Below are 18,099 nucleotides of genomic sequence, written 5' to 3'. Positions count from 1 at the left end.
TGCAGATACCTTTACTTGACTAGAATTCCCCTGACCTCCTTTCACTTTTATGAACACACAGGAGATCTTGGCAAACCAGGACTTCAGTAAGTTCCAGGTGGTGAAGCCCAAGCTGCTGGAGGCCGTTGAGGACATGCTATCCAACGACATCGCCAAACTCATGACCCTCGTCCGCCAGGAGGAGGCAGCCATGCCCAGCCAGTCAGTCCAAGGTGGCGCCTTCGAGGGCACCATGAATGGGCCCTTCGGCCATGGCTACGGCGAGGGTGCAGGCGAGGGCATTGATGAGCTGGAGTGGGTGGTGGCACGAGACAAACCCACCTACGACGAGATCTTCTACACCCTGTCTCCTGTCAACGGCAAAGTGTCGGGCGCCATGGCCAAGAAGGAAATGGTGAAGTCCAAGCTGCCCAACACAGTGCTGGGGAAGATCTGGAAGCTGGCTGACGTTGATAAGGACGGTTTCCTGGACGACGAAGAGTTTGCCCTTGCCAATCACTTGATCAAGGTGAAGCTTGAGGGGCACGAGCTTCCCACTGACCTGCCAGAACACCTTATCCCCCCCTCTAAAAGGGGACTGTAGAGTTGGAAATCTGTCATATATGGCATTGGGATAGGCCTGAACAAGTAGAATGGGGCTTAGAGGTTTTTGGGAGAGAGGGGTGGGTGGGATGAGTTAAAAGGGAAAGGGTTAGTATTTTTGGCCAAGGTAAATATGACCGTTAGTGGGTGTTTGAGTGGAAACCGTCTAGATAAGGTGTTCTGGAGGTGTGGGGTATGGGAATGTGACATAAATTGTGGTGTTGGGGTGAAATTAATGTTAGAGACTGTATCTATATGACAATTAGCATAGTCCATTCAAAAATAGAAAAGAAAGAGAAAAACATTTAACTTATTAATCACCTGTGAATCCCTGTCTTTATTATTACTTATAGTTCTCATCTTTATCATAAGACGTTTGAGGTCATTTGTGCACACTCCTTCAATACAATCACATTTCAATTTCCACATTGGGCCATGTTCAAAAGTGAATTAAATGTATTGTAGGGCCATCCCTTTTCATTATTTTTTTCTCATATAAGAGGGTTTGTATACTTATACAGGTCACTCAACAAATCAATAAACGATTACAAAGAAATAAGGGGAACTCATAACAAATATATGCTGGGGAAAATGTTATTTAATCCTTGTCTTCCATTAAATTCGATGTGATTTGTGTCCGAGTTTAGTCAATTGTTTATTCTACTTACAAACGTTTAACCATAATATGATATAATTTCTAATCAAAACAATGTGTATGTTTTTCTAAAGCCATTATAAAGCAAAGTGTTCTTAGAGTCTGAAAACAAGAGTTGCAGAAGCACAGAGAAAGAGTTGCAGAAGCAAGAGAAAGAGTTGCAGAAGCAAGAGAAAAGTCTGAGCCTTTTGGGTAAAACACTGGGGTGAATCCTCAAAGGAAATGTGGCTTTTTAGTCTTGAAACAAGAGTTGCAGAAGCACAAATATAGGGCTACCTGGTGGCAGGGCAAAGATAGGTCACCCCACAATGAATAATAACAATAGACAATGTATTACAGTGTATTCTTCCCAGCATGCCAAATACTTCTGCTTTGTTCTCTTGTGTAGACTCAACTGACATGCAGACGGATCATCAACCTTACGTTATTGTAACATTGGGGATGAAGGGAGAATGATAAGTTCAGATTGTTGTCCCTCATATTGTCACTGACTTGTAGATTTATTAGCTCACAGACAAACTTTTGTCTTGGACAACGTTGCCTAGCTACCTGGTGTCTTTTGTAACATCTGTCTGATAAGTCTCCTGTAAACCATATATTTTGTCCAAAATTATTAAATTTGTGAAATTTAAGCTACATTTTATGCCGTTTTTTTCAGTCAATTTATCATGATATGATTTTTTTTTAAATATCGTCCAGATTTAGTTGGGCATACAGTATGCATTGGCAAGATGTCTGATCAAATATATTTATGGAAAACCAATTAACTGATTTTAGGGGAGAGTACCAGCTTCAAAATCCCAGTTTGATCCCTGGCAGTCACATCTTTGGTTAGCCTTCAATGACAGTCGCTGTAGAAGTTTATGTAGAAGTGCCTCAACTTTACAGCCCTCTTAAATGTTCATATGTACATTGTTTTTAGTCTCTATTTTGAAATAAAATTGTATTATAATACATTTGTTTTTCATAGACTTTTTGTCTGTTTTGATATGACTGGATAACACTGCCATAATTGTCCTTGTTCATTCCAGTGCAGTAGTCCTTATAATGAACTATATGAACATGTACTATCTGTTCAAATGCATTAGTAAAATACTCTATATTAGTACAAATATGCATTATTCTATGTTAACCCTTTGCCACATGTTCACAGTGGGAAAATGTTAGCTCATGCAACCAATGTTGTTAGCTTGCTGTAGTGATGCGCGGGGTTGACAGCGTCAGCCTGCTTCAGTTCGGCTGGTGCCAAGCCGAACTCGGCTAGCCGAAACAAACATGTGCTCGCATACTCCCTTAAGGCCGCTTAAAAAACAAAACAAAACGGCAATGGTACAGTTTGTCCATTTTGATACGCCGTCGCCAGTATACACTTCCTCAAAATAGTCAGAATGAATCTAAGAACTCAAGAAATCTGTCATTAATTTGGACGTTTTTGCCTAAGAGATCTTAGTTGTGCAATTTTACATCTAAAGGAAATGTTTGGTGCCGTATTTTTCAATGAAAAAATTTGCATGAAGACCTGTCGTCTCTTCCTCTTCTATGGTATAATGGCATTCGCAACAATTGGATGTGCATTCCGCAACCTACTGTGCGGGTGGATAATAAGGATCCCAAAAAGGAAATAATGTGGGGGAAAAAAATATATATCATACAAACTATCAAAAAATAAATTTTTACCAAACAAAATCAACCTGCTTTTCTGTAAACAAACAAATACATTTCTAATCAGGTCCCACACAGTCTCCTGTGAGGGCGAGACATTTCCTAGCAACAATAGTCCTTGCATGATATAATCTCTGAGACAAGGATACATACGGCCATCCACTTCCCCTGCGTCCTCAAGCTTCTTTTTTGTGAAGAAGGATGGAGGTTTGCGCCCGTGCATTGATTACCGTAGTCTCAATCAGATCACGGTGAAATACAGTTATCCACTCCCGCTGATTGCGACTATGACGGAGTCATTGCACGGGGCGCGTTTCTTCACAAAACTAGATCTCAGGAGCGCATACAACTTGGTGCGCATTAGAGGGGGCGATGAATGGAAGACAGCATTTAGTACCACCTCAGGTCATTACGAGTATCTCGTCATGCCATACGGGTTGATGAACGCTCCTTCAGTCTTCCAATCCTTCGTAGATGAGATCTTCAGGGACATGCAGGGGCAGGGTGTGGTCGTGTACATTGATGACATTCTTGTGTACTCTTCTACCCGAGCCGAGCATGTAGCCCTGGTGCGCCGAGTGTTGAGGAGGCTGTTGGAGCACGACCTGTATGTCAAGGCAGAGAAATGTCTGTTTTTCCAGGAGTCGATCTCCTTTTTGGGTTATCAGTTGTCTGCGTCAGGGGTGAAGATGGAGGTTGACCGAGTGTCAGCCGTGCGTAATTGGCAAACTCCAACCACTGTTAAAGAGGTGCAGCGGTTTTTGGGGTTTGCAAATTACTACCGGAGGTTTATCCGGGGTTTTGGACAGGTGGCAGCTCCCATAACGTCTCTGTTGAAGGGAGGTCCGGTGCGTTTGCAGTGGTCAGCCGAGGCAGACAGGGCTTTTGGGAGACTGAAGGACCTGTTTACTTCGGCTACGGTGCTGGCACATCCGAATCCCACTTTACCATTTGACACGTCAGAGGCCGGTATTGGGGCCATACTTTCGCAACGGTCCGGCACGCCACCTAAACTCCGCCCCTGTGCTTTTTACTCCAAAAAGCTCAGCCCGGCGGAGCGAAATTATGACGTAGGGGACAGGGAGCTGTTAGCCGTGGTACAGGCCCTAAAGGTGTGGAGGCATTGGCTTGAGGGGGCTCAACACCCTTTTCTCATTTTGACTGACCACCGTAACCTGGAGTACATCCGGGCAGCTAGGAGATTGAACCCTCGCCAGGCGCAGTGGAACATGTTTTTAGCCCGGTTCGTATTTAAGATCACGTACATCCCTGGGTCCCAGAACGGTAAGGCAGACGCACTGTCTCGGCGGTATGACACGGAGGAGAGGTCCGTTGAGCCCACTCCCATACTGCCGGAGTCTTGTCTGGTGGCACCGGTAGTGTGGGAGGTCGATGCTGAAATCGAGCGGGCGTTGTGCACCGACCCTAGTCCTCCACAGTGCCCGGTGGGTCGGACGTACGCTCCGCTCGAGGTTCGGGATCGACTGATATATTGGGCTCACACGTCACCCTCCTCTGGACATCCTGGTATTGGCCGGACTGTGCACTGCCTTAGCGCTAAGTACTGGTGGCCAACGTTAGCCAGGGATGTGAGGGTTTATGTCTCCTCCTGCTCGGTGTGCGCCCAGTGTAAGGCGCCTAGACACCTGCCCAGGGGAAAGTTACAACCCCTGCCCGTTCCACAACGACCATGGTCTCACCTCTCAGTGGATTTCGTCACAGACCTTCCCCCCTCACAGGGGAGTACTACTATACTGGTCGTTGTGGATCGGTTCTCTAAGGCCTGTCGTCTGCTCCCAATGCCGGGTCTTCCTACTGCCCTACAGACCGCCGAAGCACTATTCACCCACGTGTTCCGGCACTACGGGGTACCCGAGGATATAGTGTCTGATCGAGGTCCCCAGTTTACCTCCAGAGTCTGGAGGGCGTTTATGGAGCGTTTGGGGGTCTCGGTGAGCCTGACCTCGGGTTACCACCCGGAGAGTAATGGGCAGGTGGAACGTGTGAACCAGGATGTGGGTAGGTTTCTTAGATCGTATTGCCAGGGCCGGCCGGAGGAGTGGGCGAGGTATGTCCCCTGGGCAGAGATGGCCCAGAACTCTCTCCGCCACTCCTCAACCAATCTAACCCCTTTCCAATGTGTGTTAGGTTACCAGCCGGTTCTGGCACCGTGGCAGCAGAACCCGATCGAGGCTCCTGCGGTGGATGAGTGGGTGCGGCACTCGGAGGAGACGTGGAACGCTGCACACGTCCACTTGCAGCGGGCCATCCGTCGTCAGAAAGCGAGCGCCGATCTCCACCGCAGTGAGGGGCCGGTGTACGCCCCTGGTGATCGAGTCTGGCTCTCTACCAGAAACCTACCCCTCCGCCTGCCCTGCCGGAAACTGGGTTGGCGGTTTGTGGGGCCTTTTAAAGTCCTGAGAAGATTGAACGAGGTGTGTACAGGTTACAACTGCCTATTGATTATAAGAATATTAACCCCTCGTTCCATGTGTCTCTTCTCAGGCCGGTGGTAGCTGGTCCACTCCAGGACGATGAGATAAGAGAGACTCCTCCGCCCCCACTGGACTTCGAGGGGGCTCCGGCGTACACAGTTCGGTCCATCTTGGATTCGAGATGTCGGATGGGGGGTCTCCAATATCTCGTGGAGTGGGAGGGGTACGGTCCGGAGGAACGGTGCTGGGTGCCGAGGAGAGACATCCTAGACCCGTCTCTCCTGATGGAGTTCCACCGTGGACATCCTACGCGCCCTGCTCCGCGTCCTCCTGGTCGTCCCCGAGGCCAGGGTCGGCGTACTGTCACGGTTTCGGCCGAGGCTGCTCCTCCTCCTTGTTCGGGCAGGCTTCGGCGGTCGTCGTCCCCGGAGTACTAGCTATCACCGTTTGATGTTTTCGATATCTGTTTGGTTTTGTCTGATTGTGTACACCTGTTTCCTGTTTGGTTGATTATGTCTCCTATAAGTTTCTCGTTTGGTTAGTCTTGTGTTGTGTGTTATTGTCCGCCTGTCCGTAGGAGCTGCGAGTTTCTGCTCTGTTTATTTGTTTTGGTGTTTTTACGCACAGTTTGCGTAATCGCTCGCCTCTGTTTGTTCGAGGCCCGTATTTTGTATTTTGTCACTTTATGACAAGTAAAGTCTGTTGGACTAAGCCTCTGTGTCCTGCGCCTGACTCCTACACCACATCCACATCAGCACCTGACATTGCAGTGCTTCTGCCGTGAAGTCTTGGAGACCTAAAAACGTATCGGCTGCAGATATAATGATGTCCAGCTTCTTGGACTTCTTAGACACTTGTGCTGTACAATTAATCACTGTGGCTATAAATGCTACAAAATCCAACTTCTTCACAATGAGTATATCGAGATCACTTGATTGATTTAAAACATTAGCAACTGGTTGCAATGCATCCACCGCCATATCTTCTTCGACACTGTGGCCTCTTGCCCCTCCAACTCTCTTCACCGCCTCCACATAGGAGATCTGCTGTATAGCCCTGATCCTTGACACCTCAACCTCTTTCACCCTAACAGGGCACTCAAGGAAGTCCTGAGTATGATCCCCACCACAGTTGCAACATTTTCCATTCACAGATTCTTCAATACCATACTTCTGCCGTCTGCAAACATTTGATGCATGACCATATCTTTTACAATTCCCACACTGTAGTGGTTTGGACACAAATGCTCTCCGTTCAGGTAGTCTCCTCAAACAATAGTATCGATAGGATTTTCTCCTTTCGTCCATTTACCATAAGGATCAGGCAACGTACAGAGCCCCACCTGTTTTGAGCCCCACCTATTTAGCTAAAAAACTTTATTTTTTGTTGCCTGTTTTGCATGGTATTTTGGCATTAATATGTGTCACATATCAGTTTGCAAACAATGTTTAATTTGTTTTGGAGTTAATAAAGCCGCATACAAACATGGTATTTTTTTTGCTTTCTTGAGTAAGGCAGCTCCAAAATGCAGGTGTTTCAGCCTAGCTCAATGCTTTCTGTGGCAACTTGCAGTGTTGCCAACTCCTCAGTAAGGAAAGTAGCTATTGGCTGTCCTAAAAGTCGCTAAATGAAGTCATCACCTAATTTGCATAATTGGCTATGTGCATGTAATTGTGGCGGATGCTGTAGGAGAGAGGAATAACGTCGTGGGAGAGACAATAAGTGAGGAAAAAGCACCCTAAATATGTTTAGAACTACAAATGAACTTTCTTCTGTCGATTCTTGTATTTTTTTATGTCACAATTCCAACCCTCCTCCTTTATCCGGGCTTGGGACCGGCAAAAGTGACCCAAAAGAGACACTGGCGGAGTTACTTTTTTATTTTATTTTTTACAAATGTTTCGTTTAGTTTTCTTAAGTTTGGTTTGGTTTTTAACCTTATGGTCCACTTAGGAGCCACACAGGCTGTGCTGGCTCACAGAAAGAGTGGGTCATCGTCATTTTGGTCAAGGCTCTCTATGGCAGGTTCAGCAACTGAGGGAGCTGACTTAAATGAGTAAGCAGCTGATGTGCCAAAAGCTGCAAAACATTATCAGGCAGCTGGTGCTCATAGTAAGCCTCACCAGACAGCTTCAGTCCATATCGAATGTACAGGATGGAGTTAAGAGTCTGCAAGGACATCCAATTTCAAAGTTTGCTTTTTAGTACACTCATCTGGCTGAATACTCTCTCGACTTCAGCATTCGAGTGTGGAAAGTTCTTGAAACAGGTTGATATCAGCTGCATCCCTGAACTTCCAAATCTCACTCCAGAAGCCCAGTGTGTTTTTTGTCTCATTCCATTTACTAAGATGGATGGCACGCCATTGCTGGACAATCTTGTCTATCTCTGCAGGGGAGTAGCCAAGGAGCTTGGCTATTTTTTCTATTTCTCCAGGGCTCTTATTGTGCTTTAGAGTTTCCTCCACATTGAAAACTGACATGTACTGCAATGCTTTGATGTTGTCCGGCAGTCTCACCCTCAACTCATTAGTGAGGGAGATGGTGAAGGCTACACACCGCTTTTGGACATTGTTTTCATCCTCAGGCGCAAGGTGGAGCCCAGCTGCCTTTGACTCAAAAAGGTAACCAAGGTACGGTTTGGGACTGATGTATCCATCTATTGGCCCTTTGAGTACATCAACATTTGCCAGTGGATTCAGCACCCTGCTGCTCACATACTTGATCAGGCTAACCAAGCTGTCAAGTAGCTTAAGAGGATCTACTTGCTCTCCCTCAAAAGCCTTGATGGCCAACTGTACCTCACCCAGCACTGACAAAAAAGTCAGATACAATATGTTTTGAGGATCACTGTACATGGAGTATAAAACCTCAGCCATGTAGCAGTGTTCACTGGACTTGGTGACTGTGAAATGTAGCCTCCTCCCACTGGTCCAAAATGCGTGAAACCGCGGGTTCAATGGAGAGCCAACGTGTGGCACACACCTTGGTTATCTGTAAAGGTTTCTCCCCACAGTTGATGGTCTCATATATGGCCTTGTAGGCCTCCCTGCGCTTTGGAGACACTGAAAACGAGTTATAAGTCTCTCGTACCAAGTCAAATCAATTTTTATTTGTCACATACACATGTTCAGCAGATGTTATAGCGGGTGTAGCGAAATGCTTGTGCTTCTAGCTCCGACAGTGCAGTAATATCTAACAATTTCACAACATATACCCAATACACACAAAAAAGTAAGGAATGGACTAAGAGCGGCATGGACTAAGATACAGAAGAATATTATAGAATAGAATGCAGTATATACATATGAGATGAGTAGTGCAAGATACAGTGGGGAAAAAAAGTATTTAGTCAGCCACCAATTGTGCAAGTTCTCCCACTTAAAAAGATGAGAGAGGCCTGTAATTTTCATCATAGGTACACGTCAACTATGACAGACAAAATGAGGAAAAAAAATCCAGAAAATCACATTGTAGGATTTTTAATGAATTTATTTGCAAATTATGGTGGAAAATAAGTATTTGGTCAATAACAAAAGTTTCTCAATACTTTGTTATATACCCTTTGTTGGCAATGACACAAGTCAAACGTTTTCTGTAAGTCTTCACAAGGTTTTCACACACTGTTGCTGGTATTTTGGCCCATTCCTCCATGCAGATCTCCTCTAGAGCAGCGATGTTTTGGGGCTGTCGCTGGGCAACACAGACTTTCAACTCCCTCCAAAGATTTTCTATGGGGTTGAGATCTGGAGACTGGCTAGGCCACTCCAGGACCTTGAAATGCTTCTTACGAAGCCACTCCTTTGTTGCCCGGGCAGTGTGTTTGGGATCATTGTTATGCTGAAAGACCCAGCCACGTTTCATCTTCAATGCCCTTGCTGATGGAAGGAGGTTTTCACTCAAAATCTCACGATACATGGCCCCATTCATTCTTTCCTTTACACGGATCAGTCGTCCAGGTCCCTTTGCAGAAAAACAGCCCCAAAGCATGATGTTTCCACCCCCATGCTTCACAGTAGGTATGGTGTTCTTTGGATGCAACTCAGCATTCTTTGTCCTCCAAACACGACGAGTTGAGTTTTTACCAAAAAGTTATATTTTGGTTTCATCTGACCATATGACATTCTCCCAATCCTCTTCTGGATCATCCAAATGCACTCTAGCAAACTTCAGACGGGCCTGGACATGTACTGGCTTAAGCAGGGGGACACGTCTGGCACTGCAGGATTTGAGTCCCTGGTGGCGTAGTGTGTTACTGATGGTAGGCTTTGTTACTTTGGTCCCAGCTCTCTGCAGGTCATTCACTAGGTCCCCCCGTGTGGTTCTGGGATTTTTGCTCACCGTTCTTGTGATCATTTTGACCCCACGGGGTGAGATCTTGCGTGGAGCCCCAGATCGAGGGAGATTATCAGTGGTCTTGTATGTCTTCCATTTCCTAATAATTGCTCCCACAGTTGATTTCTTCAAACCAAGCTGCTTACCTATTGCAGATTCAGTCTTCCCAGCCTGGTGCAGGTCTACAATTTCGTTTCTGGTGTCCTTTGACAGCTCTTTGGTCTTGGCCATAGTGGAGTTTGGAGTGTGACTGTTTGAGGTTGTGGACAGGTGTCTTTTATACTGATAACAAGTTCAAACAGGTGCCATTAATACAGGTAATGAGTGGAGGACAGAGGAGCCTCTTAAAGAAGAAGTTACAGGTGTCACGCCCTGGCTCTGGGGACTATGTTATGTTGAGCCAGGGTGTGTATTCTATGTTTGTATATCTATGTTGGCCTGAGTGACTCCCAATCAGAGGCAACGAGTGTCAGCTGGTTGTCTCTGATTGGGAGCCATATTTAACTATCGGTCTTTCCACTTTGTGTTGTGGTTTCTTGTTCTCATTTTGGTTTGTTTATGTAACCAGAGACATCACGTTTTCGTCAGTTATTTTGATCGTGTGATCAGTCTAATAAATACTATGTTCACTTTCAACGCTGCGCCTTGGTCCTCCTCATTAGACGATCGTGACAGAAGAAACCACCAGAACTGGACCAAGCAGCCTAGTGAGGAGCAGAGAGGGTGGACTTGGGAGCAGTGGAGTAGGAGTCTCGACTGGGCCAAGCCAAGAGAAGAGGAGAGAGGTTGGACTTTGGAGCAGTGGGGTGAGAGTCTGGCGAGAACAATGGAGGCCTGGCCCACGGGGAGGAGAGACCCCCAGAAATTTTTTAGGGGGGGGCTCACGACGTCGGGGCAGCAGGAGGCCGCGATAGAGCGGTCCAGCGGGTTGGCAGAGGAGGCCGCCAGGTTACGGGAGTCACTGGTCACCAGGGGGAGGGAGGTTGTAGAGGCACGGCGAGAGGTACTGGCGTGTGTTGCCAGTCCGGTCCGGCCTGTTCCTGATCCCCACGTAGGGCCAGTGGTGTGTGTTCCCAGTACGGGCCGGCCTGTTCCTGCCACTCCCACCAAGTCTGTGGTGCGCGTCGCCAGCCCAGTCCGGCCCATCCAAGCTCCCCGCACCAAGTCAGTGGTGCGCGTCGTCAGCCCAGTCCGGCCCATCCAAGCTCCCCGCACCAAGTCAGTGGTGCGCGTCGTCAGCCCAGTCCGGCCCATCCAAGCTCCCCGCACCAAGTCAGTGGTGCGCGTCGTCAGCCCGGTCCGGCTCATTCCTGCTCCCCGCACCAAGTCGGTGGTGCGCGTCACCAGCCCAGTCCGGCCCATCCAAGCTCCCCGCACCAAGTCAGTGGTGCGCGTCGCCAGCCCAGTCCGGCCCATTCCTGCTCCCCGCACCAAGTCTGTGGTGCGTTTCGTCAGCCCTGCCGCTTCTGCTCCCGAAGTCTGTGGTGCGTTTCGTCAGCCCTGTCCGGCCCGTTCCTGCTCCCCGCACCAAGTCTGTGGTGCGTTTCGTCAGCCCTGTCCGGCCCGTTCCTGCTCTCCGCACCAAGTCGGTGGTGCGCGTCGCCAGCCCAGTCCGGCCTGTCCCTGCTCCACGCACCAAGACTACGGTGTGCGTCGTCAGCCTGGTAAGGCCCGTTCCTCCTCCATGCACCAAGCCAGGGGTGCGCGTCATCAGTCCAGCACAACCCGTGCCTGGGTCATGTCCGGAGCCGGATCCGCCGCCGAGGCGGAGTGCCCACCCGGTCCCTCCCCTGTTGTGGTTGTTTGGCGCGGTCGGAGTCCGCGCCTTTGGGGGGGGGTACTGTCACGCCCTGGCTCTGGGGACTATGTTATGTTGAGCCAGGGTGTGTATTCTATGTTTGTATATCTATGTTGGCCTGAGTGACTCCCAATCAGAGGCAACGAGTGTCAGCTGGTTGTCTCTGATTGGGAGCCATATTTAACTATCGGTCTTTCCACTTTGTGTTGTGGTTTCTTGTTCTCATTTTGGTTTGTTTATGTAACCAGAGACATCACGTTTTCGTCAGTTATTTTGATCGTGTGATCAGTCTAATAAATACTATGTTCACTTTCAACGCTGCGCCTTGGTCCTCCTCATTAGACGATCGTGACAACAGGTCTGTGAGAGCCAGAAATCTTGCTTGTTTGTAGGTGACCAAATACTTATTTTCCACCATAATTTGCAAATAAATTCACTAAAAATCCTACAATGTGATTTTCTGGAAAATTTTTTCTCAATTTGTCTGTCATAGTTGACGTGTACCTATGATGAAAATTACAGGCCTCTCTCATCTTTTTAAGTGGGAGAACTTGCACAATTGGTGGCTGACTAAATACTTTTTCCCCCCACTGTATGTAAACATTATTAAAGTGACTAGTGTTCCATTTCTTAAAGTGGCCAGTGATTTCAATAGGTAGCAGCAGCCTCTAATGTGCTAGTGATGGCTATTTAACAGTCTGATGGCCTTGAGATAGAAGCTGTTTTTCATTCTCTCGTTCCCAGCTTTGATGCACTGAGGGAGATTTGTTAGTGGACTATGAGATAAAACTGAGTTAATCACAAACATTTAGTTTAAATTCTCTGTTGCTAGACAATAACTTAATTGGGTCATTTCACTGTGTGTGTGTGGGTGAAGTGGGAATCTGACCTAGGGTCGAATTGCTCGCTCTTACTTAAATCCATGGCTGTCCTACCTTATCAGAGACTGAAACCAGACTGTTGCCTAATGCATCTCTCCTCAGTGAACCTGTCATGTCCAACAATCAATCTTCAGGTCAAGCTCGGGAGAGCTGGGGTTGAACAGAGTTTAAACCAAACGTGTTTTTGCAAGATAAGGGATTGATTGATTGTATTACTATTGATTCTGAACTGAATAAAAGTTTAATTTAGCCGCCATCATAGACAAAGGAAGTGGGCGGAGCGATAAAGAGTGGGAAACTGAAGAGGGAGGGATTTTGAGCTAGAAGGGATGAGAATGGGACTATATAGATGGGGAGCAGAGAGAGAGAGGGAGGCTACTCTGCAGACTAGCCTGGCTTTGTTGAATTGTAAATAAAGTCAAATCTTGATTCTACAAAAACTCTGGAAGAACTTAGATTTTTAATAAAGTATAGTGATTATTTTCCACAACATATTGGTGACCCTGACGTGATTGGAAAGAGATCTTTGAGTGCTTCACCATCGGAGAAAGTTTGAGCGAATCACACATATACAATGGCCATTGTTAAATACAGGTAAGGGACGTTCTCACTTCTAGCATAGGAACTGTGTGATTCGATCAAGCTGAATCCGATGGTGGGGTATGGAAGGGGTCTCTCCAGCATTAAGGACTAAATTTAGGAAAGTACAGAGTTTTTGTTGAAATAAGAAATAAGCATGCATGCAATGTTATTGTTTATACAGTGAGGGAAAAAAATATTTTATCCCCTGCTGATTTTGTACGTTTGCCCACTGACAAAGAAATGATCAGTCTATAATTTTAATGGTAGGTTTATTTGAACAGTGAGAGACAGAATAACAACAAAAAAATCCAGAAAAACGCATGTCAAAAATGTTATAAATTGATTTGCATTTTAATGAGGGAAATAAGTATTTGACCCCCTCTCAATCAGAAAGATTTCTAGCTCCCAGGTGTCTTTTATAGAAGTAACGAGCTGAGATTAGGAGCACACTCTTAAAGGGAGTGCTCCTAATCTCAGTTTGTTACCTGTATAAAAGACACCTGTCCACAGAAGCAATCAATTAATCAGATTCCAAACTCTCCACCATGGCCAAGACCAAAGAGCTCTCCAAGGATGTCAGGGACAAGATTGTAGACCTACACAAGGCTGGAATGGGCCACAAGACCATCGCCAAGCATCTTGATGAGACGGTGACAACAGTTGGTGAGATTATTCGCAAATGGAAGAAACACAAAATAACTGTCAATCTCCCTCGGCCTGGGGCTCCATGTAAGATCTCACCTCGTGGAGTTGTAATGATCATGAGAACGGTGAGAAATCAGCCTAGAACTATACGGGAGGATCTTGTCAATGATCTCAAGGCAGCTGGGACCATAGTCACCAACAAAACAATTGGTAACACACTACGCCGTGAAGGACTGAAATCCTGCAGCGCCCGCAAGGTCCTCCTGCTCAAGAAAGCACATATACAGGGCCGTCTGAAGTTTGCCAGTGAACATCTGAATGATTCAGAGGAGAACTGGGTGAAAGTGTTGTGGTCAGATGAGACCAAAATGGAGCTCTTTGGCATCAACTCAACTCGCCGTGTTTGGAGGAGGAGGAATGCTGCCTATGACCCCAAGAATACAATCCCCACCATCAAACGTGGAGGTGGAAACATTATGCTTTGAGGGTGTTTTTCTGCTAAGGGGACAGGACAACTTCACCGCATCAAAGGGACGATGGACGGGGCCACGTACCGTTAAATCTTGGGTGAGAACAACCTTCCGTCAGCCAGGGCATTGAAAATGGGTCGTGGATGGGTATTCCAGCATGACAATGACCCAAAACACACGGCCAAGGCAACAAAGGAGTGGCTCCAGAAGAAGCACATTAAGGTCCTGGAGTGGCCTAGCCAGTGTCCAGACCTTAATCCCATATAATATCTGTGGAGGGAGCTGAAGGTTCGAGTTGCCAAACTTCAGCCCCGAAACCTTAATGACTTGGAGAAGATCTGAAAAGAGGAGTGGGACAAAATCCCTCCTGAGATGTGTGCAAACCTTGTGGCCAACTACAAGAAACGTCTGACCTCTGTGATTGCCAACAAGGGTTTTGCCACCAAGTACTAAATCATGTTTTGCAGAGGGGTCAAATACTTATTTCCCTCATGAAAATGCAAATCAATTTGTAACATTTTTGACATGTGTTTTTCTAGAATTTTTTGTTGTTAATCTGTCTCTCACTGTTCAAATAAACCTACCAATAAAATTATAGACTGATCATGTCTTTGTCAGTGGGCAAACGTACAAAATCAGCAGGGGATCAAATACTTTTTTCCCTCACTGTAAGTGTAAATAAGTTTTAGCAGGCTAGTGGACGAGCAGGTTAGCGTACACGCAGGCTAGTAGAAAAGAAGTGTGTCTTGATTAGAAGAAAATCAGAAGGGGTATGATAAATCTTGTTGGAGGAACAGGTCAAGCTGCTTACCTATTGCAGATTCAGTCTTCCCAGCCTGGTGCAGGTCTACAATTTTGTTTCTGGTGTCCTTTGACAGCTCTTTGGTCTTGGCCATAGTGGAGTTTGGAGTGTGACTGTTTGAGGTTGTGGACAGGTGTCTTTTATACTGATAACAAGTTCAAACAGGTGCCATTAATACAGGTAACGAGTGGAGGACAGAGGAGCCTCTTAAAGAAGAAGTTACAGGTCTGTGAGAGCCAGAAATCTTGCTTGTTTGTAGGTGACCAAATACTTATTTTCCACCATAATTTGCAAATAAATTCATAAAAAATCCTACAATGTGATTTTCTGGATTTCTTTTCCTCAATTTGTCTGTCATAGTTGACGTGTACCTATGATGAAAATTACAGGCCTCTCTCATCTTTTTAAGTGGGAGAACTTGCACAATTGGTGGCTGACTAAATACTTTTTTTCCCCACTGTACCTTCTTTTACTGTCTTTCAGTATATCTATATCATACGTTATTATTTTTGGGACCAAAGTAACAAAGCCTACCATCAGTAACACACTACGCCGCCAGGGACTAAAATCCTGCAGTGCCAGACGTGTCTCCCTGCTTAAGCCAGTACATGTCCAGGCCCGTCTGAAGTTTGCTAGAGTGCATTTGGATGATCCAGAAGAGGATTGAGAGAATGTCATATGGTCAGATGAAACCAAAATAGAACTTTTTGGTAAAAACTCAACTCGTCGTGTTTGGAGGACAAAGAATGCTGAGTTGCATCCAAATAACACCATACCTACTGTGAAGCATGGGGGTGGAAACATCATGCTTTGGGGCTGTTTTTCTGCAAAGGGACCAGGACGACTGATCCGTGTAAAGGAAAGAATGAATGGGGCCATGTATCGTGAGATTTTGGCTGGGTCTTTCAGCATGACAATGATCCCAAACACACCGCCCGGGCAACGAAGGAGTGGCTTCGTAAGAAGCATTTCAAGGTCCTGGAGTGGCCTAGCCAGTCTCCAGATCTCAACCCCATAAAAATCTTTGGAGGGAGTTGAAAGTCTGTGTTGCCCAGCGACAGCCCCAAAACATCACTGCTCTAGAGGAGATCTGCATGGAGGAATGGGCCAAAATACCAGCAACAGTGTGTGAAAACCTTGTGAAGACTTACAGAAAACTTTTGACCTGTGTCATTGCCAACAAAGGGTATATAACAAAGTATTGAGAAACTTTTGTTATTGACCAAATACTTATTTTCCACCATAATTTGCAAATAAATTCATTAAAAATCCTACAATGTGATTTTCTGGATTTTTTTTCCTCTTTTTGTCTGTCATAGTTGACGTGTACCTATGATGAAAATTACAGGCCTCTCTCATCTTTTGAGAACTGGGAGAACTTGCACAATTGGTGGCTGACTAAATACTTTTTTCCCCCACTGTATAGGAAGTTAGATACGAAAAACCTAGATTAAAGAAAATAGAAATGTGAATATGATTAGGGGTGAATAAGGGGTGGTCTAGCGACCTACAATGAATAGACTACTGGGAAGATACCTAGGGACAGTAAAGTGAGGAGGCTATTTTATAGGTTTGGGTTAAGATAAGGGAACAAAGGAAAATAAGAGTATAATACGAAAGGTTAGGGCAGCGAGTGTCTTATCTTAATGGGAGATGAGACAAGGGAACAAAGGATAAGAAGAATATTAAAAGAAAGACAAGGGATAAAATCTCATTTTTTGGAAAGAAGAAGAGTATGTATTAGGAAGAATAATACCATTAACTGAGGAAGCTAACATAAATAATTGACCTTGCATCCTAACCTAGACACTGAACCAAACATAGGGATGGCAGGAACAGCAGTAGTAATCATGAAGAGAAGGTTCCCAGGAAATAGTGAAGAGATTTGTCAAATCTCTGATAAATGGGGAAAAAGAACCAGGACAATAGCAACAAAATGGCCAAAGGAGGGAATGTGTGATGTAACAGTGTGTGAGGAAATGGATACCCTAATAAAGAACTATAAAACAGGAGAGAAAGAGGAGAAAATAAAGAAGAGAGAGAAAGAGAGAGAAATCTTGAAAATATTCTGGGAGGAAGGAAAGAGTTGGAGGGACAGCATAGCCAAAGCTAGAAGGATAACATTTAAGAAACAAGGACAATAAGAAAGCCAGAAAAGTATGGAGCCCAATATCCCATTTTGGTAAAGGGGACACAGGTTCACTATGTGCCCTGGCGATCGCAGGACCTGGAAGGCCTGGTGACTAGACTGCCTAACCTGCATGAATGAGCAGGGAAATGGATTAGAACATTTGAAGAACAAACGATGGGGAAGCTACTGGCGGTGGGAGACTTGAAGGCATTGCTGGCCAGGGTGGTGGGAGTGGCCAAAATGGAGGACCTGTTGCAGGAGGGTGGCCTCATACAGGCGGTGCGGAGGACGGTACTGGATGGAGTGGCCTTTGACAATTATAGGCCAGGACTATGGGACACTCTGAGAATAGAGTATCCAGCCAAAATAGACCCTAAAGCACTAAGAGGGGAGCCATTGGGGGATAAAGAAAACCCGTCAGGTTACCTGGAGGACCAGCTCAAGAGGTGGCGACAAGAAACAGAAAGAGATCCAGAGGGGGATCCACTGGTGACAACACTGTTCAGCACTGTCAGAAGCAGACTAGAAGATGTGGTGGGACTAACGTCAAAATCACACAAAGAGTTCTGCGACCATGTTATCCACGCAGTGGAGAAATACAGGAAGGACGAGCAGAAACTGACAGAGCAAGGGAAAGACATTCAAAGAAAACTGGCACAGTTGCAGTTGGAAGAGCTGACAAGAAAGGACAAAAAGAAAACACAATCCCCAGTGATCACTCCAGCATCGCCGGAGGAGGGCACCATGGCACCTGTTCTCTAAGGGGGTCAACCAATACCGCCTCAGCAGCAAGGCCAAAGAGCTCCTGCCTTACCAGTAGTGAACGTGTACACACAACAATCCCATGGGCAGTGGCAAAACAGAGGAAATGGAAACAGACCAAGGAATCAATGGTACCGACCACAGCAGCAGACACACCAGAATGGTGGACCAAGAAGACCAGGTGTCTGCTGGAGGTGTAATCAGGACATACAAGAAAGAATTGTCCTACCAAGCCGTGGTGGCATAGGGAACCACAACAGGGTAATTGGCAAGGAAATGGGCCCAGCTTAGCTGAATGGCAGCAGTCTCAGACACAGGCTCCACAGGGCCCAGTGAACCCGTGGGGAGGACCAAATCAGG

At 46.2% G+C, this 18,099-nt stretch overlaps 1 protein-coding gene across 1 annotated transcript in view; it reads left to right on the top strand.

Annotated features, from left to right (window-relative positions):
* LOC121541848 (EH domain-containing protein 1) overlaps window positions 1–2,191 on the top strand; it is a 41,459-nt gene extending 39,268 nt beyond the window's left edge. The window contains exon 5 of the mRNA XM_041851177.2: window positions 62–2,191. Within this exon, the coding sequence (XP_041707111.2) occupies window positions 62–583 (522 nt within the window). The 3' untranslated portion in view covers window positions 584–2,191. The remainder of the gene's footprint in view (window positions 1–61) is intronic.
* Window positions 2,192–18,099: the final 15,908 nt, after the last annotated feature.

Source organism: Coregonus clupeaformis, chromosome 27, assembly GCF_020615455.1.
Source record: "Coregonus clupeaformis isolate EN_2021a chromosome 27, ASM2061545v1, whole genome shotgun sequence".
Lineage (NCBI taxonomy): Eukaryota > Metazoa > Chordata > Actinopteri > Salmoniformes > Salmonidae > Coregonus > Coregonus clupeaformis.
Note: the sequence above shows the minus strand (reverse complement) of the source record. Positions and strands in the feature narration are given on the sequence as shown.